Consider the following 20980-nt stretch of genomic DNA (forward strand, 5'->3'; position numbering starts at 1 on the left):
ATCACACTACTGCACTCCAGCCTGGGCGACGGAGCAAGACTCCCTCTCAAAAAGTAATAATAAAAAATAAAATTAAGAAAACAAAGACGTGTCTCTGACTCCCAGCCAGACCATGAAGCTGAGTTGGGTGGCTGGGTGGGTGTTATGCGTTGAGTTCTGTCTCCCCGCAAATTCACATGTTGAAGTCCTGACCTGCACTACCTCAGAAAGTGACCTTATTTGGAAATAGGTTTGTTGAAGACATAGTTAAGATGAGATCATTAGGGTGGGCCCTAAATCCAACGTGACTGGTGCCCTTGTAAGAAGGGAAAACTTGGACACAGACACACGCAGGGAGAAGGCGGTGCAAAGAGGGAGGCAGAGAGCTACCAGGATTGCTACACGGATCGCTACATATTGTTAACAAACCACCAGAAGCAAGGAGAGCAGCAGGGGACGGTTTCACTCTCACAGTCTCAGAAGGAGTTGACCCTGCCCACACCTTGATTCAGTCTCCAGCACTGAGATGATACATTTTGATTGCTTAAGCCACCTAGTTTGTGGTGTCTTGTTACGACAGCCCTAGCACATTAATACAGTGGGTTTGGAGCTGAGAGTCAAGAATTTGGCATCATCCCCAAACTGTGCTTGGCCCAGGGGAGTAGGGCCTCAGCTACAGCTAGAAGCACTTGGAGCCGGGCGTGGTAGCTCACACCTGTAATTCCCAGCACTTTGGGAGGCTGAGGTGGGTGGATTACCTGAGGTCAGGAGTTCAAGACCAGCCTGACCAACATGGAGAAACCTCGTCTCTACTAAAAAGTATAAAATTAGCTTCCGGGAGTGGTGGCGCATGTCTGTAGTCCCAGCTACTCGGGAGGCTGAGGTGGGAGAATCGCTTGAACCTTGGAGGCGGAGGTTGCGGTGAGCCGACATTGTGCCATTGCACTCCAGCCTGGGCGACAGAGTGAGACTCTGTCTCAAAAATAAAAATAAAAATTAGAAGCCCTTGGACTCGGATGGCGGGCATCTGAGCAGCAGACCCGGTAGAGAACAGAGTAGAAGCTCTCCTATCTGTGGCCCCGGTGGCGTGGCTCATGCCTATAATTCCAGAACTTGGGAGGCCAAAGTGGGCGAATCACTTGAGGCCAGGAGTTCGAGACCAGCCTGGCCAACACAGTGAAACCCCATCTGTACTAAAAATACGAAAATTAGCTGGGCGTGGTGGTGCACACCTGTAATCCCAGCTACACAGGAGGCTGAGGCAGGAGAATCACTTGAGCCCAGGAGGCGGAGGTTGCAGTGAGCTGAGATGGTGCCACTGCACTCCAGCCTGAGCAACAGAGTTGGTGCGGGGGAGAAAGCTCTCCCATCCCCTGGGTACCATGGAATCACCATATAATGCCAGGTGTAGTGGCTCTTGCCTGTAATCCCAGCACTTTGGGAGGCCAAGGTGGGCCGATCACCTGCGGTCAGGAGTTCGAGACCAGCCTGGCCAACATGGTGAAACCCTGTCTCTACTAAAAATATAGAAATTAGCCGAGCATGGTGGTGGGCGCCTGTAATCCCAGCTGCTCCAGAGGCTGAGTCAGGAGAATTGCTTGAACCTGGGAGGTGGAGGTTACAGTGAGCAAAGATTGTGCCCTCCAGCCTGGATGACTCCATCTCAAATAATAATAATAATAATAATAATAATAATAATAATAATAGTGATTCTACTGAGGGGGAAGATGCCCCTCCCCATATGCCTGAAGTTGAATTTCCTACTTTCTTGGCAAAGGGCAGCTTATAATCACTTTTTTTTTTTTTTTTGAGACGGAGTCTCACTCTGCCGCCCAGGCTGGAGTGCAGTGGCAGGATCTCGGCTCACTGCAAGCTCCGCCTCCCGGGTTCACGCCATTCTCCTGCCTCAGCCTCCGGAGTAGCTGGGACTACAGGCGCCCGCCACCTCGCCCGGCTAGTTTTTTTGTATTTTCTTTAGTAGAGACGGGGTTTCACCATGTTAGCCAGGATGGTCTCGATCTCCTGACCTTGTGATCCGCCCACCTCGGCCTCCCAAAGTGCTGGGATTACAGGCTTGAGCCACCGCGCCCGGCCTATAATCACATTTTACTTGATTTAGGGAAACTGCCCAAATGGACATTTCTTTTACCTGAGTATTGGGGAACAAATTTGTGCTTGATACACCAAATCTTTTTCATTCAGCCAGTTGTCCTCTTCCTAATACGCCAGTGAGAGGAAGAAAACTCCTGGTAAGTCATGGTAACTTTCTGCTACTCCCCGTTGGTTGCTGTGCTGCAGAGTGGCAGATGCCCTGTGAGGCGTTGCTGATGTTTGGTGATGTGAAAGTGGGCTATTTTGGATGAGTCCTTTTTGGCCGTGGGTATTTCAAGAACACAAGTTGCCCGCTCCCTCCTCAGAGGCAGGGCCAGCGCGTGTCTGGGGCTGTTTCTGGTTGCTATAGAGATGGGCCCCACCCTGAGGTTCCCACTGGGACCTCCTGGCTCTGTCAAGTTCAGTTTCCCCAGACACAGCTGCAAGGCCTGTTCTGAGCAATTCCTGCTGTTAGAGTGTTTATACACGGCTTGAGTGCATTTCCGCTTCTGAGCCTCCAAAGCCACAGAAAGCCAGAAAGGGGTGGTGTGACCTCTGAAGATGTCCGCGTCCCAGTACTGAGAAGCCTTGGCTGGAGGGACCCCCTACACCAGAGAGCTGGAGGAGAGGAGGGAGCAGGGAAGGTGCTTAAGGGCCTGGCTCTCCCTGCTATTAGATTTCTCTGTCCCCCTTCCCAGAGTTAGGGGGCTCTCCCTGGCAAGATGCAAGGCAGCAGTTTTAGTTATTTTCATCCTCTTTTTTCCCCTCCTTAGCTTATTTCTCACCTAAATAATAGAATGACTTTGAAACTTCAAACCCTTTTTTTTTTTTTTTTTTGAAATGGCATCTTGGCCGGGCGCAGTGGCTCAAGCCTGTAATCCTAGCACTTTGGGAGGCCAAGACGGGCAGATCACGAGGTCAGGAGATCGAGACCATCCTGGCTAACCCAGTGAAACCCCATCTCTACTAAAAAATACAAAAAACTAGCCGGGCGAGGTGGCGGTCACCTGTAGTCCCAGCTACTTGGGAGGCTGAGGCAGGAGAATGGCGTAAACTCGGGAGGCGAAGCTTGCAGTGAGCTGAGATCTGGCCACTGCACTCCAGCCTGGGCGACAGAGCCAGACTCCGTCTCAAAAAAAAAAAAAAAAAAAGAAATGGAGTCTCTCTCTGTCACCCAGGCTGGACTGCAGTGTGATCTCAGCTCACTGCAACCTCTGCTTCCTGGGCTCAAGCAATCCTCGTACCTCAGCCCTCAGAGTAGCTGGAACCACAGGTGTGCGTCACCATGCCTGGCTGATTTTTTTTTTTTTTCCTTCTATTTTTGGTAGAGATGGGGTTTCACCATGTTGCCCAGGCTGGCCTTGAACTCCTGAGCTTGTGATCCTCCCGCCTCAGACTCCCAAAGTGCTGGGATTACAGGCGTGAGCCATGGTGCCCAGTCAAAACTTCAAATCTGACTGTACTGTTTACTGATGTGAGACCATGCCCTGGCTTCCCATTGTTCCTAGGAAAATTCTAGAATCCTTACCAGGCTTTGCCTTGCAGGACCTGGCCTGCCACCTCAGGCCTCTCACCCTTCTGCCCTGCACTGCTGTCCCCTGCAGTGCACTGGCTGGTCTCGAGCCCACACCCATCCTTTCTGTCTTGTTAGCTCCTCCCTGTCCTTCAGGTCTCAACAGCCCTTTCTTCAAGGAAGTGATCCCTAGAAATGGCCTTCCGCCAGCCCCATTAGGGCTCCTTCTCATGGCCACTGTCCTTTTCTTTCTTTATTTTTGGCAGTGTTGGGCGGGGGCACGTGGTAAAATATACATAACATAAAATTCACCTTTTTTTTTTTTTTTTTTTTTGAGGTGGAGTCTCGCTCTGTCGCCCAGGCTGGAGTGCAGTGGCGGGATCTCGGCTCACTGCAAGCTCCGCCTCCCGGGTTCCCGCCATTCTCCTGCCTCAGCCTCCCGAGTAGCTGGGACTACAGGCGCCGCCACCACGCCCGGCTAGTTTTTTGTATTTTTAGTAGAGACGGGGTTTCACTGTGTTAGCCAGGATGGTCTCGATCTCCTGACCTCGTGATCCGCCCGTCTCGGCCTCCCAAAGTGCTGGGATTACAGGCTTGAGCCACCGCGCCCGGCCTAAAATTCACCATTTTAAACTTTTTTTTTTTTTTTTGAGACAGAGTCTCGCTCTGTTGCCAGGCTGGAGTGCAGTGGTGCAATCTCAGTTCACTGCAACCTCCGCCTCCCGGGTTCAAGCCATCCTCCTGCCTCAGCCTCCCAAGTAGCTGGGATTAGCCACCACGCCTGGCTAAGTTTTGTATTTTTAGTAGAGACGGGGTTTCACCATGTTGGCCACAATGGTCTCAAACTCCTGACCTCAGGTGATCCACCTGCCTCAGCCTCCAAAAATGCTAGGATTATAGGTGTGAGCCACCTAGCCTGGCCTGTTTTTTATATTATAGCAATATTGGGCCGGGCTTGTACATTAAAATAACATTGGGCTAAAAATACAAAATTAGCCGGGCGTGGTGGTGTGCACCTGTAATCCCAGCTATTGAGTAAAATTCAAAATTTGAATGTCATTTAAAGATAAAGTACAGGCTGGGTGTGGGCATGGTGGCTCATGCCTATAATCCCAGCACTTTGGGAAGGTGAAGTGGGAAGATTGCTTGGGCCCAGGAGTTGGAGACCAGCCGGGCCAACACAGCAAGACCCCATCACTATTTGGTCCATATACCCTTGAAGGTGTCAGGAGCATGTGAGGAGAACACAGTGGCTCTCCATCCCAAGTGAAGCCCACAAGGACCACCAGGGCTTCCTGCATTTCTTATGCATCCCCCAGATCTGACTGTGTGGACGGGGAATGACCTCGCCTTCTAGATTTCGTTTGTTTGTTTGAGATGGAGTCTCACTCTGTTACCCAGGCTGGAGTGCAGTGGTACGATCTCAGCTCACTGCAACCTCTGCCTCCCTGGTTCAAGTAATTCTCCTGCCTCAGCCTTCTGAGTAGCTGGAATTACAGGCTTGCACCACCATGCCCAGCTAATTTTTGTATTTTTAGTAAAGATGGGGTTTCACTATGTTGGTAAGGCTGGCCTTGAACTCCTGACCTCATGATCTGCCCTCCTCGGCCTCCCAAAGTGCTGGCATTACAGGCATGAGCCACCACACCTGGCCACCTTCCAGATTTTGAATGTCGGCATCAAATGGGCGTGGGGTGTTTGGGGTTGAACGGGACACAGACCCTGCTCAGTGCTCCAGTAGTCCCCTGTTATCAATGGCTTTGCTTACTCACAGTCTACTGCAATCCAGAAATGTTAAATGGAAGATTCCAGAAGCAAACAACTCATAAGTTTTAGATTGCATGCCATTCTGAGTAGCATGATGAAATCTCGCGCCATCCCACTTCATCCAGCCTGCCTGGGACAAGAATCATCCCTTTGTTCGGGGAATCCACACTGTAGGACTGCCCGCCCATTGTTTACTTTTAGCCATCTTGGTTACCAGATGGAAAAGCCATAGTGCATATAGGATTCTGTACCGTCTGCAGTGTCAGGCACACACGGGGGGTCTGGGAACGCATCCTCCGAGATAAAGAAGGACTAGAGTACTTTCCTCCTGGGAGAGATGCAGTAGCTGCCAACCTCAGCCACGCCCAGTTCGGCCCCATCCTCCTGGCCAGGCCTCCGGGAGCCACAGTCCAGCCGCACCCACTCTGCCTGGGAGGAGAGGGGGTGAAGGGAGGTACTTCTGTGAGTGTTCCTCGGGCCTCGGGAAGGGGAGGACGAGGATGAGGAGAAGGGAGGAAAGAAGACTGGGGGTCTATGTCCTCCTGGGGTGTGGGGAAGCCATGGGAGCAGCCCAAGCCGCTTCCTCAGGCCGTTGGTTGGAACCCGAGCTCATTTTCCCACAGAAACAAAGTGCGAGTGGAGGTTGGCTCCTTGCCTGGCCCAGAGCAGCCAGGCCCAGCAACCAGCGCCAAAGCCTCGGAAACCCCTCACCCTGCACCATTGTCTGGGCCTGGTGGGGGCCTGGCGGGGGCTCTGGCGGGAGCTTCTGAGGCCACAGACCCTCGGGCAGCCGTGCCAGGGCTCTGGTGACCGTGGGAACTGGGACCTGGCCGAGGGCAGCGCATACACAGGCGGCAATGCTGGGAAGCAGGGTTGTGTGTGTGTGAGTGTGGGGGTGTGTGTGTGTGTGTGTGTGTGTGTGTGTGTGTTTAGACAGTTCTTTTTTTTTTTTTTTGGAGACAAAATCTTGCTCTGTCACCCAGGCTGGAGTGCAGGGGTGTGATCTCAGCTCACTGCAACCTCCGCCTCCCAGATTCAAGCGATTCTTTTGCCTCAGCCTCCCTAGTAGCTAGGACTGTAGGCACGTGCCACCACTCCTGGCTACTTTTTGTATTTTTTAGTAGAGATGGGGTTGCCCTATGTTGGCCAGGCTGGTCTCGAACTTGTGATCTCAAGTGATCTGCCCGCCTCAACCTCCCAAAGTGCTGGGATTACAGGCATGAGCTACTACGCCTGGCCTGTTTAGGCATTTCTAAGCACAAGACACACCTAGACTGGGCGGTATGGAGAGTGTTCTGGACTCGGTAACTGGGCAGTCCCCCAGTACCCCGTGCCTCAGTTTCTTCCTCTGAAAATGGTAGTGGGAGGGGAAGGTTGAGACTAGGTCAGTGGTTTTCTCATTTTTTTTTTCTTTTTAACAGTTTCTTTTTTCTTTTCTTTTTTTTTCTTTTGAGACAGAGTCTCGCTGTATCACCCAGGCTGGAGTGCAGTGGCGCGATCTCGCCTCACTGCAAGCTCTGCCTCCTGGGTTCACGCCATTCTCCTGCTTCAGCCTCCCAAGTAGCTGGGACTACAGGTGCCTGCCACCATGTCCGGTTAATTTTTTTTTTTTTTTTTTTTTTTTTAGTAGAGAGGGGATTTCACCATGTTGGCCAGGATGGTCTCGATCTTCTGACCTCATGATCTGCCTGCCTCGGCCTCCCAAAGTGCTGGGATTACAGGCGTGAGCCACCTCACCCAGCCCAGTTTCTTTTTTAAAAGCAGTCTTGAATCAAATAGGCAAAAGCTTCTCTGATTAAGATGTTGGGAGGGGTGCTGAGGGACCTGCCTCCAGCCTTTCCCCAGCCCACCCCGCTCAGTGCACCTCCTCCTAGGTCTTCTCAGAGCATCGTTGGAAAAGTCACTAGGCTGGAGCAACATGCGTTCATACACAGACGATCACCCAGGCAGACACTCATGCATAGCACACACACACATGCAGATATACACACAGGTATGCAGATACATGCACATATACGCATACACACAAAACACCTAGGCATGCAGACCACACACACACACACACACACACACACACACACACGCTCGCAGTCCAGGGTGACAAAGGAAATGCGAGGTTGTAGCTAACACTCCAGTCTTCAGAGTCTGAAACTTGGGATCTGAAGAGCCAGCCCCTTGCTAGCTGTGCACCCAGGGGCCAGCCAATCCCTGGCTCTGAGCTGCAAAGCTACAATACAGGGATTTGGGATTAAAATGCTTGTTTCAGGCATGGTATAGAACCCTGTCTCTATATTTTAAAATTTATTTTATTTTATGTATTTATTTTTGAGACAGGGTCTCACCCTGTCATCTAGGCTGGAGTATAGTGGCATGAACATGGCTCACTGCAGCCCCAACCTCCTGGGCTCAAGGGACCCTCCCATCTCAGCCTCCCAAGTAGCTGAAACCACAGACATGCACCACCATGCTGGCTGTTTTTTGTTTTTTGTTTTTGAGACGGAGTCTGGCTCTGTTGCCCAGTCTGGAGTGCAGTGGTGTGATCTCGGCTCACTGCAACCTCTGCTTGCTGCGTTCAAGTAATTCTCTGCCTCAGCCTCCCGAGTAGCTGGGATTACAGGCGCCCGCCACCACATCTAGCTAATTTTTTTGGTATTTTTAGTAGAGACACGGTTTCACCATGTTGGCCAGGCTGGTCTTGAACTCCTGACCTCGTGATCCACCCGTCTCGGCCTCCCAAAGTGCTGGGATTACAGGTGTGAGCTATTGCACCTGGCCAATTTTTATTTTTATTTTTGTTTTTTGTAGAGATGGGGTCTCACCATGTCGGCCAGACTGATCTCAAACTCCTGGGCTCGAGTGATCGTCCCACCTCAGCCTCCCAAAGTGCTGGGATTACAGGTGTGAGCCACCATGCCCAGCTTCAATTTTTTTTTTTTTTTTTTTTTTTTGAGATGGAGTCTCGCTCTGTCACCCAGACTGGAGTACAGTGGCCGGATCTCAGCTCATTGCAAGCTCCGCCTGCCGGGTTTACGCCATTCTCCTGCCTCAGCCTCCCGAGTAGCTGGGACTATAGGCGCTCGCCACCTCGCCTGGCTAGTTTTTTGTATTTTTTAGTAGAGACGGGGTTTCACCGTGTTAGCCAGGATGGTCTCGATCTCCTGACCTCGTGATCCGCCCGTCTCGGCCTCCCAAAGTGCTGGAATTACAGGCTTGAGCCACCGCGCCTGGCCTCAATATTTTTTTATAAAGAGATGTTTGTTTCCCAAACTGCCACGCAAGACTCTGGAGCTGGAGGCCACTCTGCAGATGGCATCCTTGCTGATTGGCTGTGTCTGTGGCCACAGGCGTGACCAGTCCCACCTGAATTCCACCAAGAAAGCACCAGGCTTGTCTAGCTCACATTCCAGGACATGCCAACGCTTCCTACAGGGTCAGAGACCAGAAGGTTCCCTGGCAAGGGGAGCCTGTAGGGTAGGGAGTGCCAAGTAGGGGGACAAGATGAGACAGCAGGTGGCATGAGGGGTGGGAGGGGTCCTGTGCAAGGTAGGAGGCTTGTAGTAGGTGGTCCAAGGAGCATCCAAGGGGACAGTGGGGCAGCCTTCTCCGCCAGCCCTTTCACTGCCGGGTGAGCTGGGGACCCGTGGCTGCCAAGGGAACGGTGTTGAAAACACAAAGCACCAGAAGCAAGGAGGCCCCGCCCGGAAAAACAACATCCTGGCTGCCGGGGCCCAGGCAGGCTCCACGGGAGGGGCTATTTTTAGCTGCTGAGGCTGCTGGGGCTGGACTTGTATGGCCTTGCTGTCTGGCTGCATAGCTCACCCATTATCCCGCCTGACCTGGAGATGGGCGTCTGTCTGAGAGGCCTCTCTGTCTGCCCTTGCCCTTGGCCACAGCCCCTCTCTGGGGTGTACCTGGGCCACACAGAACCCAGGGAGGAGCGAGCTGGCCTGCGCCTGGAAACATACTGGCCTGTACCCTCAGGGCATCCCAGGCCTGGCTCGGGTTCTAGGGCAGCAGAGGGCACTGGGCCCTCCCAGAAGAGAGGCAGAGGCTCTCCTGGGGGACAGGTCACAGGTGTCCCCAGCATGGAGGACAAGAAGATTCCAGAGGGGGACATACGTCCTTTTATTTTTTGAGATGGAGTCTTGCTGTGTCGCCCAGGCTGGAGTGCAGTGGTGTGATTGATCTTGGCTCACTATTACCTCTGCCTTCCGGGTTCAAGTGATTCTTCTGCCTCAGGGCCCTGAGTAGCTGGGATTACAGGCGCCCACCACCACGCCCGGCTAATTTTTGTATTTTTAGTAGAGATGAGGGGTTCACCAAGTTGCCTAGGCTGGTCTCAAACTCCTGACCTCAAGTGATCTGCCTGCCTTGGCCTCCCAAAGTGCTGAGATTACAGGCGTGAGTCACTGTGCCTAGCCAGGACATAAGTCCTCTTATTGTAGATGCTCTGGGCTCCAGCCACATCCTGGGCCGGCTCTGTGGGCTGAGGGCTATGTGTGAAGGAAGCTCCAGGTCTCAAAACTCTCTTGCCCACGCCCAGGGGTCCTGCCCTGTTCCTGGAGGGGTGAGGCCTGCATTTAATGCTGGGCACAAACAGTACAAACAGCGATGGCAGGTCCAGAGCCAGGCTGCCACATGAAAGATAGAAATAGCTGGTGGGAGTCAGGCCATCCCAAGCAAACACTCAAGCAGCCAGGATGGCAGTGGGGCTGGAGAAGCCACCTCTGGCTGCCCCTGCTGGGAACAAGGGAGTGGGGGTGCCCCAAAGGGCAGGTACCCTGTTCCAGCCCCCTTCTCACAGGCCAGGGCGCTCTCTCAACAGGAATCCTGGGACCAGGGGCTCCGGCCCCTCTCCTGCCTGCCCACTCAACCAGCTTATGAATGAGAGGGGTTCTGGGAATCCTTTGGTGGCGAGGATGGAAAAGGAGTCATTCATTCAACAAGTGTTTATTGAGCACCTACTATATGCCAGACATTGTTCTAGAAACCTGGAAAAGGAGGGGTCAGGGTAGCTTGGAGCTGTCCCAGCTGTAGCTCTGTCTCTCAGAAGCGAGGTCTGCAGGGGAACAGGGTCTGGGGGGCCTCCTGCCTTGTGGGGGGGAAGGCTGAGTGTATAAAAGGTGGAAGCCTCTAGAAATGAGAAGGCTGAGTGTATGGGACTCATGCTGGTGCCTTCCCCAGAGGAAGGAGAGGGCCCAGAGGAGGCAGCTTCCTGGAGCAGAGACCGCAACAGGAGCGCCCGTGCCCGGCATCACCTCCTCTTCAGCACAGATATGCAGGACTTCTTGAGGGGCCCGATCTGCAGGTGAGCGTCCACACTCTCCAGGAAGAACGCAGGCTTGAGCCTGTGGGCGAACAGCCCCGCAAAGTGACTGTCCAGGCGGCTCTGGAAGGGGTCAATGGGGGAGGCCGGGATGCCACCCCGGCGGGGCCGGGAGGCCTTCAGCCTCCGCAGGAGGCTCATCTTGCCGTCCCGCACGGCATAGAAGGCCAGGGCACGGTCGGCGTATTCTAGGCAGACCCCGACCGTGGGCGAGAAGGGGTGCGGCAGGGGAGCCTCCAGCCCATGAAACCAGACGGAGAAGCTGCGTCCATTCCACTGCAGGCAGCAGGAGTGGGCGTTGCGGCCTAACCGGCCGCGGTCGTAGGGCTCTTGCGGGGAGAAGTCTTCGGCCATGACCCCCACGCTGACCCAGCCCTCGATAATCTCCACCTCCCAATAGTAGGTGCCCCGGTCCAGGGCACCCTCGCCCAGCACCTGCTCACAATGCGTGAAGCGGGTAGGCGACTCGGGGTAGTTGATAGGACACAGCACCCTCTTGACACCTTTGGTTCCAAACAGCTGCAGGAACTTGTCTGCCGTGTCACTGTCCAAATCCACGATGTAGGCAACTGATCCCGCGGACAGAAGAGAGAGGCAGGGCTCAGGGCCAGGCTGAGAGGGCACGGCCCCTCCACAAGTGCCCACCCCCGAAAACACAGCCTCTCCCCTGCTTTCCAACCAGCACAACCCAGCCCCGCCGGAGACCACCCCAGGAGCTGCCCTAGCTCTCCCCACGAACTAGGGAGAGGAATCCTAACCCTTGTGTGCCAGGGCCCTGCTGGGACCTGCTTCTGGGATCAGCCTAGCAGCCCTGGGAGGGCCCGGCGTGAGTGGAGGGGGCACGGGCGCCCACTTACACTTCAGGAAATAGTCCCTGGGAGCTTCACTCTCTAAGAGGTTCGTGCTATCGGGGTCCTGGGGCTCAGCATCAGCTGCAGAAGAGGAGATAATGGTGAGAATGCCCCCAGACTGCCCCCCTCCGAACCTGTGACTACAATCCCTTCCCCCTTCACTTCCTCCCAGAGTCCAGAGCCACCAGGGAGCAAGCACCACCCAGACGTGGCACGCTGTGCTCACACGCATGCCCATTGCCTGTGTTCTGCTCCTTGCCCCACGTGCTTCCCGGGCCACAGCCCCTCTGGAGCTAGAGGGTGGGCTAGGAGAAGCCCCCTCTACCCCAGGTCCAAGGGGCTGATTGATCCCCACAGGGTGGCAGTTCTAGTCACTGGCGGGATTTGGGCTCCTCCCTGTGCCAGGCACAATTTTCCTCCTCCACTTCTGGATGGGCACCAGGCCTGAGGGCCTGTGCGAGAGGCTGGGAGAGGGTGAGTCATCGGGGGAGTGGGGCGGTGCCCACCTTCCGAATCCAGCTTCTGTGGCCCGTCCTCGTTGCCACCCGGCCCCCTCAGCTGCTCCCACTGGTTGGCGCAGGCCACGGCCAGCACGTCTCTCACTGCGCGGACAGCTTGGGAAGATTTGGTGAAGCTGAGCTCCCTCGGGGGTCCAGGGCCAGGGCCACACCCCTCCTCCAGGGCCAGCCTTAGTGCCAGCAGCTCCTGTGCCAGACAAATGCCCATTAAAGCTCTGCTGGCCATGGCTCCTCCTTGCTGGGGGTGGAGGCGGCTCTGCCAGGAGGTCATGCACCCACTGTCTCCTCCTCCCTCCACCCCGACCTGTCCCAGCTTCTGTTCCTTCTGTGGCCCCCAGAGCGGCCCTCACCTGCAGGAAGCTGACTGAGTCGGCTTCAGGGACCTGGCTGAGATTCTGGCGGGCTCGGCTCAGGCGGCTGCGCTGTTCCTCCTGTCGCCGCAGGTCACCCTGGGAGCGGCCCAGCATAGCAGCTTCCCCCTCCTCGATGAAGGCCAGCACCTGGGTCTGGAAGCCCTGCAGGGCAGCCGCAGCCTCTGCAAACAGCTGGCTCACCCTCTCCCGCTCCGCCACGGCTGCACTCTGCACAGGATGACAGTAGCGGGGGCAATGAGGGCAAAGAACCGTCCTGGACTGTGGCTCCCTCCTTCCCTGACCCCGGCTTCCCACCCACCCTCTTGAGAGGACAGAGGGGCCAGCCTGAGCCTACCCTGCATCTGGGCCAGGTCAGGGGACACTTGTGCTTAGTGGGTATGCGCATGGCTTGTTTGGAGTGGATTGTGCCATGCTGAAAGCATACACTGCCAGGAGTATGCCCACTGCAGGGGAGGACAGGGATGGAGGCTGGGGAGGGGTGTCTGACCTTGATGAGAGCCACTGTGCGCCTGGACTGTGCAATGCCAGCACCCAGTTCGTCCATGCGGTCCTCCACGGCGCTCAGGACTTTCGGCTGCTCAGCCTGTGGACAACACCCTCCATGAGAGGTCTGGCAGAGGCCACAGCCCTGCCCTGGGGTCCCAGGCCTTGCCAGGGGAGAGAAGGGGTGACCGGGGAGTGGTATCTGTGCATTGGGTGGGACTGGAGTGGCCACGATGTCCCATAATATGCCAGAGGTGCCTGCAGCCCAGGCTGGTGCCTTTCCTGAACGCCTGGGGGCCCGCAGGCTGACTGGGTGTCTGCCTCCCGTCTCTGACAGGAGGCCCAGTACAGGGCCTTCCGCTGGTCTCAGTGTTACTCAGATGAATTTGAGAACTTCCTCCAGCGGGGAAGAGGCACGGAGTAAGCGAGTTAGGTGCAGGGGTTGGGGGTGACTGCACAAGGAAGCATTAAGCTGTCCTGGGGATCACTGTTCCCAAAGAACCTGCATCCACAGTCCAGGCCTGAAAAAAGGGGATTCCGGGCAAATCCCCTAGGTCTTATGAGTCACTGCTCCAGGCAGGAGAGACGGAAAATCCCTTGGCCAGAGGCGCCAAGACCGGGCTGGAGGCCAAAGGAAACTGGGGGCGGGAGGTAGAGGCCGCGGCGCACATGCTCCCACCACTGGCCCCTGGAACAGCTGGACAGAGAATCTGTGTGCCCGGCCGCCCTCCTGCCGCCTGCCACACCCATCGAAAGCCGCAGACTTAGCCCAGGGCAAATCTGAGCTGAGACCGGGTGAGCCCCTGGGCGGCACCAGGAGCCACGCTACCGGAACCCCGCGGGCCTCACCCGGTTCCCTCCCGCCTACACCCCCATAGACCCCGGCCCGGCTTCAGGTCCCCTGCCCGCTTTTCGCGTCCTTGTCCCGTTCTCCCACGTCCCTCCTTCTCCCTTCCCATCTCCATCACGCGAGCAGATGACCTTGTCAAGGCTGGAAGGGACCGCAAAGATCCTCAGGTTAGAGGAGGAAATTAAGACCCAACCCGGGAAGGCTGGGGGGTCCAAGGTCCTCGGCCCGCTCGCGCGCGGTCACCAGCCCCGGCTCACCCGAGTGTGCCCCCGGAGCCCACCTCCTGAAGCGCGCGCTCCTGCTCCAGCGGCACCAGCTCGTGGCCGCGGTGCTCCTGGGTGGCGCAGGCCTCGCACAGACACACGCGCTCCGCGCGGCAGTAGCGCTCGAGCGGCCGCAGGTGGCGTGGGCACAGGCTCTCCTCTAGCCGGCGCAGCGGCGGCACCAGGCGGTGTCCGCGGAGCGCGGGGCTGCGCTCGTGCGGGCCCAGGTGCGCGGGGCAAAAGGAGGCGAGGCAGGAGAGGCAGGACAGCGCGGCAGGCAGGGCCGCGCCCTCGGGGCACGCGTCGCAGCGCACTGGCTCTTCGCCCGCGGACCACGGCTCGGGCGCGCAGGGGGCCGACGGCTCCGGGGCGCTGGGCGGCGCGCTGGGCACCGAGGGCTCCGGAGCCGGAGCAGGGGCCAGGCCGGGGCCGGGGCCGGGCCCGGGGCCCGAGCCCTGGCGGAGCTGCAGCAGCTCGGACAGCGTGTGGTTCTTGCGGAGCTGAAGGCCGTCGGGGAAGGGCTCCTGGCACAGCGGGCAGCGGGCCGCGCCTCCGGGTCCGCCGGCGCCACTCGCGCCACGATGCGGCCAGAGTGCGCCCAGGCAGGGGAGACAGAAGTTGTGGCCGCAGGGCAGCGTCACCGGCTCCCGGAGCGGCTCTAGGCAGATGGGGCAGCTGAAGGGACCACTGCTGTCCATGGCTCCGCGGCCGCCCAGGGCGCCGCCGATTCTGCTCCGGCCTGGGAGGGACCCGGGCCGTTCGCGCCGCGGCACCGCCCCCTGGGACCTAGGCCAGGGCTCCGGCCCCCGCCCGCCCCCAGCTCGGCCCGCCCCGCAGCGCCGCCCGCCCGCCCGCTGGTCCGCGGACTCCCAGTCCCCGCCCAGACAACGCGGGGAGGCCTCTGAGCCCGCGCGACCCCCAGGGGTAGTCCGCGTGGTCCCAAGGAAGGGAGCTGCTGAAAGGGTGTGAAACTGAGGGAGCGCGGGCGGAGAACGCGAGGGGTACAGCGGAAGAAATGGGAAGGGCTCAACCTCCATCCCTCTGGTCCTTCTGGGCCTGGCCAGGGCTCCGCAGGAGCTGGGCGGGTCTAGCTGTGTCACGCCTGCACCTTTGCGCTCGACCCCTCCCCGGCACCCTTAGCAAAGTTCCCGAGCTGCTGACTGCAGAGAAAAATAACTGCTGATGTACTTATGTTTTTGCCCCTTAGCGACTCTATTTTTTTTTTTTTTTGAGACAGAGTTCCGCACTTGTCGCCCAGGCTGGAGTGCAGTGGGGTGATCTCGGCTCACTGCAACCTCCGCCTCCCGGATTCAAGTGATTCTCCTGCTTCAGCCTCCCAAGTAACTGGAATTACATGCGCTCACTACCACACCCGGCTAATTTTTGTAATTTTTTGTAGAGATGGCGTTGTTGTCCAGGCTGGTCCAGGCTGGTCCAGGCTGGTCTTGAACTCTTGACCTCAGATGATCTACCCGCCTCGGCCTCCCAAAGTGCTGGGATTACAGGCTGAGCCACAGTGCCCAGCCCCTTTAGCGACTCTGTTTACACCCAGTGGGGAACTTGGGCTTTTCTAGATCTGAAATGGGAAGTTGATATCATTCCCTGAGTCCCTTGCCTGAGGAATTTAGTTCTGGTCCCTGGACACTGGGGGCACCTGTGGTAGGGCTGGGGGTTCCCCAACTGGAAGTATTTAAAGCTCATCTAATTATGCACTTAAAGTGGTGTGTTTTATTGTATGAGTTATATCTCAATAATGTTAAAACACTACACCGGGGCCGGGCGCGGTGGCTCAAGCCTGTAATCCCAGCACTTTGGGAGGCCGAGGCGGGTGGATCACGAGATCAGGAGATCGAGACCATCCTGGCTAACATGGTGAAACCCCGTCTCTACTAAAAATACAAAAAACTAGCCGGGCGTGGTGGCGGGCGCCTGTAGTCCCAGCTACTCGGAGGCTGAGGCAGGAGAATGGCGTGAACCTGGGAGGCGGAGCTTGCAGTGAGCCGAGATCGCGCCACTGCACTCCAGCCTGGGTGACACAGCGCGAGACTCCGTCTAAAAAAAAAAAAAAAAACAAAAAACAAAAAAACAAAAAAACAAAAAAAAACACTACACCGGAATGACAACAGAATAAGTAAAGTAGCGCTGATTATAACCCAAAGTGTAAAATAAACATCTATGGGTCCATGCCGATAAAAATAAATAACAAATTAACAAGCCAGGGAGAATAGACACATTTCGCATTGAAAATTCCAAATAATGTTATTTTATTTTTATTTTTTTAGATGGAATTTCGCTTTTGTCGCCCAGGCTGGAGTGCAGTGGCGCAATCTCAGCTCACTGCAACCTGTGCCTCCTGGGTTCAAGCGATTCTCCTTCCTCAGCCTCTCGAGTAGCTGGGATTATGCACGCCCACCACCACACTCCGCTAATTTTTGTAGTTTTAGTAGAGACGGGATTTCACCAGTTGGCCAAGCTGGTCTCTAACTGCTGACTTCAGATGATCCACCCACCTCGGCCTCCCAAAGTGCTGGGATTACAGGCGTGAGCCACCACTCCCGGGCCCAAATGATTTTTGTAGCGACTGTGAGGAGGAACTTAACTTCCCACTCCTGTGGGCTGTGCAGAGCGACTCTTCTAAAGGGAGCCAAAGCTTCACAGCTGAGAAACCTGATACAGTAGCTCAGCCAGGTGATCAAGGTCAACATCAACAGTGATGTCAGGCTGGGTGCAGGGGCTCATGCCTGTAATTCCAGCACTTGGGGAGATTAAGGTGGGAGGATCACTTGAGTCCAGGAGTTCGAGACCAGCCTGAGCAACATAGGCAGACTCCGTCTCTACAAAAAAAAAAAAAAAAAAAAAAATAGCTGAGTGCAGTAGGCTGTGGTCCCAGCTACTTGGGAGGCTGAAGTGGTAGGATCACTTGACCCTGGGCAGGTCAAGACTACAGTGGGGCTGGGTATGGTGGCTCACACCTGTAATCCCAGCACTTTGGGAGGCTGAGGCAGGCGGATCACTTAAAGTCAGGAGTTTGAGACCCAACTGGCAGTACAGTGGCACGACTTCGGCTCACTGCAACCTCCACCTCCCGGGTTCAAGTCATTCTCGTGCCTCAGCCTCCCAAGTATCTGGTATTACAGGCACCCGCCACCACACCCAGCTAATTTTTGTATTTTTAGCAGAGATGGGGTTTCACCATATTAGACAGGCAAGATAGTGGGCACCTGTAATCCCAGCTACTTGGGAGGCTGAGGCAGGAGAATCGCTTGAATCTGGGAGGTAGAGGTTGCAGTGAGAGTTCACGCCACCGCACTCCAGCCTGGGTGACAGAGCATCTCAAAAAAAAAAAAAAAAAAAATTAAATGCTACCTTGCCTGGCTAATTTTTTTTGTATTTTTAGTAGAGATGGGGTTTCACCATGTTGGCCAGGCTGGTCTCGAACTCCTGACCTCAAGTGATCTGCCCGCCTCAGCCTCCCAAAGTGCTGGGATTACAGACATGAGCCACTGCACCCGGAGATACCTGTAATTTCGGTTAGTGACAAAGTCACAGGTAACTGCTCATACCACTGTGGTGTATTCTCTCCATTTGGAATAGAAAGAAATGCTTTCAGTAAGGTGCTGCAGCGTGGCTTCCTTCTACAGGATCTGAGAGAGACTCTGTCCTGGGCATCTGTCCCAGCTTCTGGTACTGGCTGGCAGTTCTTGGCGTTCCTTGGCTCTCAGCTGTAAGATGCGCTCTAATATCAGTCTCAGTTGTCATTTGCCTTTTCTCTGTGTCTGTGTTCATGTCCTCCTCTCTCTTTTTTTTTTTTTTTTTTTTTTTTGAGAGACTCTTGCTCTGTTGCTCACTGAAACCCCTGGGCTTAAGCAGTCTGCCTGCCTCAGCCTCCCAAAGTGCTAGGATTACAGGCGTGAGCCACTGAGCCCGGTGCCAATTTCCTCTTCTTGTAAGGACACCAGTCGTTGGATGAGGGCATATTCTACTCCAGTATGCCCTCATCTTAACTCGGTCACATCTACAAATACTCTTATTTCCAAATAAGGTCACAGCCACAGGTCCTGGGGGTTAGGATCTGAATAAGTCTTTTTCAGGGAACATGATTCAACCTATAACAGCACATAAGGAAAGGTTGGAGAGAAGCCCAGGCTCAAATGTGCTAGAGGTCATGCATGTCCCCTGGTGTTCCTGGCCTTCTCTGTGTTCCGGGACCCTGGCCCTTCCCTAAACCTCAGCACACACTGCCGCGGCCATCCCAAACCCTTGTCCACCTCTCCCATCAGGTCTGCATTCCTGCCTCTGTTTCCCCAGCTCTCTGGGCTTGGGGGATGGGAAGATACTCTCAGGTCCCCTGAGACCAGGCTAGAAATGTTCAGAAGGAACTTAATGAGTTCAGAGCTAAAGAGGAGAAAACACAAGAAAAAGAGCACAAATGCGCCGGGCGCGGTGGCTCCCGCCTGGAATCCCAGGACTTTGGGAGGCCGAGGTGGGCAATTACTTGAGGTCACGAGTTCCAGACCAGCCTGGCCAACATGGCAAAACCCCATCTCTACTAAAAATACAAAAAAATTAGCCGGCCATGGTGGTGCGTGCACCTGTATTCCCAGCTACTTGGGAGGCTGAGGCAGGAGAATTGCTTGAACCCGGGAGGCAGAGGTTGTGCCACTGCACTCCAGCCTGGACGACAGAGCGAGACTCCATCTCAATAAAAAAAAAAAAAAAAAAAAAAGAAAAGAAAGAAAGAAGGAGGGACGCAGTCTCTTGGGGAGGGAGCTGGCTCTCCAGGCATTCAGTAACCCCTGTCTTAGTGTGTCTTGGCTGCTATCTCAGAACACCAGAGACTGGGTGGCTTATACACAACAGACACTCCTCACAGTTCTGGAGGCTGGAGGTCTGCGATCACGGTGACAGCACAGTCAGGGTTCCAGTGAGAGCCACTTCCTGGGTTGTAGATGGCTGCCTTCCCACTGTGTCCTCACATGGCCAAGAGACAGCCAGAGAGCCTCTGGGGCCCCTCGGACAAGGGCACTCATCCCATGAATGAGGCTTCACCCACCTGAAGACCCCACCTCCTAGGACCATCACCTTAGGGATGAGGATCTCAACACATCACTTCTGAGGGTACACACACATTCAGACTGTTGCAACTCCAAGTGCCAAAAGAGCAGTGCCATCTGCTCCCGGGGGCTCCATGGGAAAGGCTGGGGGAACTGTGGAAGTGGCATTTGAGCTGGGCTTTCACAGACTGCTAGGACTCGGGCAGGCAGAGGCTGGGGTGGGAAAAGACCTTCCAGGCAGAGGGAGTAGCAGAGGGAGCCGGCCTGGGTGTGCCTGATTTGGCAGGAAGGTGGGTAATGAGTTCCATACGCTGGTTTCTCAAGAGCACTTGATCAGGACTGTCACTTGTCTGCCAAGCCCCAGGAGCGGTTGGGAGGCCCAGGCTGCCTGTGTTTGCTGAGGCCACAAACCTGCCTGGTTCTGGAGGAGAGGGTGCCTTTCCGGTTGGGTCCCAGCCAACCCTCTGCTCCCCACCCACAGCCTGCTATCCTCCCTGCTTGAAAAGATCTGCCCCCCAGGAGGAAAGCACAGAGATGTGGTTTGTCAGTGTGGTGGCATCTAGATATTTTTTTTCTTTTCTGTTTTTTTTGAAATGGAGTCTCACTCTGTTGCCCAGGCTGGAGTGCAGTGGCACAATCTCAACTCACTGCAACCTCCACCTCCCGGGTTCAAGCGATTCTCCTGCCTCAGCCTCCCAAGTAGCTGGGATTACAGACATGCATCACCACGCCGGGCTAAATTTTGTATTTTTTAGTAGTGATGGGGTTTCACCATGTTGGCCAGGCTGGTCTCAAACCCCTGACCTCAGGTGATCTGCCTGCCTCGGCCTCTCAAAGTGCTGGAATTACAGATGTGAGCCACCGTGTCCAGCCTGGCATCTTTCTATTTCATTTCCATTTCCAAAGTTTTAAAGTTGTCTGCCCAATGTATTAGTTCCCTTCAAAATGAATTGTCTAAGAGCCAAGGGCAAGGGTAACTGGCACCATGGGAGCTCAGCATGTTCACACCTGCCCTCATTCTGTCCATCCAAGGACCCCATCCTAAAGGACGGCAACAGGAATTCCGACAGGTACCATGTCTTGCCAGAGGTCACATAACTCGTCCTGCAGAGGAAGCAGAATTTAAGCTCAATAGGTTGCAGCTTGAATAATTATAAATCTCACGTATGACTATCTGACCTTAGTACTGCTTGAGAAAAAAAAGAAAAAAAATCAAATAAAAACAAATGGCTGGGTGTGGTGGCTCACGCCTATAATCCCAATCCTTTGGGAGCCAAGGCACGAGGACTCCAGCTCAGGAGTTGGAGACCAGCCTGGGCAACATATTAAGAGCCTGTCTCTGGGGAAAAAAAAGCAAAAAGCAATCTGGTGACGAGAGTAATTAAAAAACTATTTCTAGCTTTACTTGTGTCTCTGAAAATTATTGAAAGGGGATCCAAACACCATGTCCCTAAGAGCACTTCCTTTTCTGTATTTTTTTTTTTTTTTTTTTTTTTTTGAGACAGAGTCTCACTCTTTCTCCCAGGCTGGAGTGCACTGGCTCGATCTCGGCTCACTGCAACACCTGCCTCCTGGGTTCAAGCCATCCTCGTGCCTCAGCCTCCGGAGCAGCTGGGACTATAGGCATGCACTACCACGCCCAACTAGTTTTTGTATCTTTAGTAGAGAGGGGGCTTCACCATGTTGGCCAGGCTGGTCTTGAACTCCTGACCTCAGGTGATCTGGCCTCCCAAATTGCTGGGACTACAGGCATGAGCCACTGCGCCTGGACTTCTTTATGCTTTTGATGTACTTTTTTGTTTTGTTTTTTGGTTAAAAAGCTTTTTTGTTTGTTTTGTTTGTTTGTTTCATTGTCTTTTTTCCTCACTGTCTCTGAACAAGTTTTTTTTTTTTTTTTTTTTTTTTTTTTTA

General features: G+C 55.0%; 1 protein-coding gene across 2 annotated transcripts; it reads right to left on the bottom strand.

The window, feature by feature from the left end:
- Nucleotides 1–10281: 10281 nt before the first annotated feature.
- On the bottom strand, nucleotides 10282–14749 carry TRIM47 (tripartite motif containing 47). 2 transcript variants are annotated; one of them, XM_025363234.1, is made up of 6 exons: nucleotides 14033–14749; nucleotides 12907–13002; nucleotides 12396–12626; nucleotides 12034–12232; nucleotides 11534–11608; nucleotides 10282–11245 (listed from the first exon to the last, which is right to left on the bottom strand). In XM_025363234.1, the coding sequence occupies exons 1-6, from the start codon at nucleotides 14711–14713 to the stop codon at nucleotides 10605–10607; spliced, it is 1923 nt and encodes a 640-aa protein (XP_025219019.1). In that variant the 5' UTR covers nucleotides 14714–14749; the 3' UTR covers nucleotides 10282–10604. The 2 variants fall into 2 exon arrangements, with proteins under 2 accessions (XP_025219019.1, XP_025219020.1); XM_025363235.1 differs by having other exon boundaries at nucleotides 14010–14749.
- Nucleotides 14750–20980: the final 6231 nt, after the last annotated feature.

Source organism: Theropithecus gelada, chromosome 16 (genome assembly GCF_003255815.1).
Source record: "Theropithecus gelada isolate Dixy chromosome 16, Tgel_1.0, whole genome shotgun sequence".
NCBI lineage: Eukaryota > Metazoa > Chordata > Mammalia > Primates > Cercopithecidae > Theropithecus > Theropithecus gelada.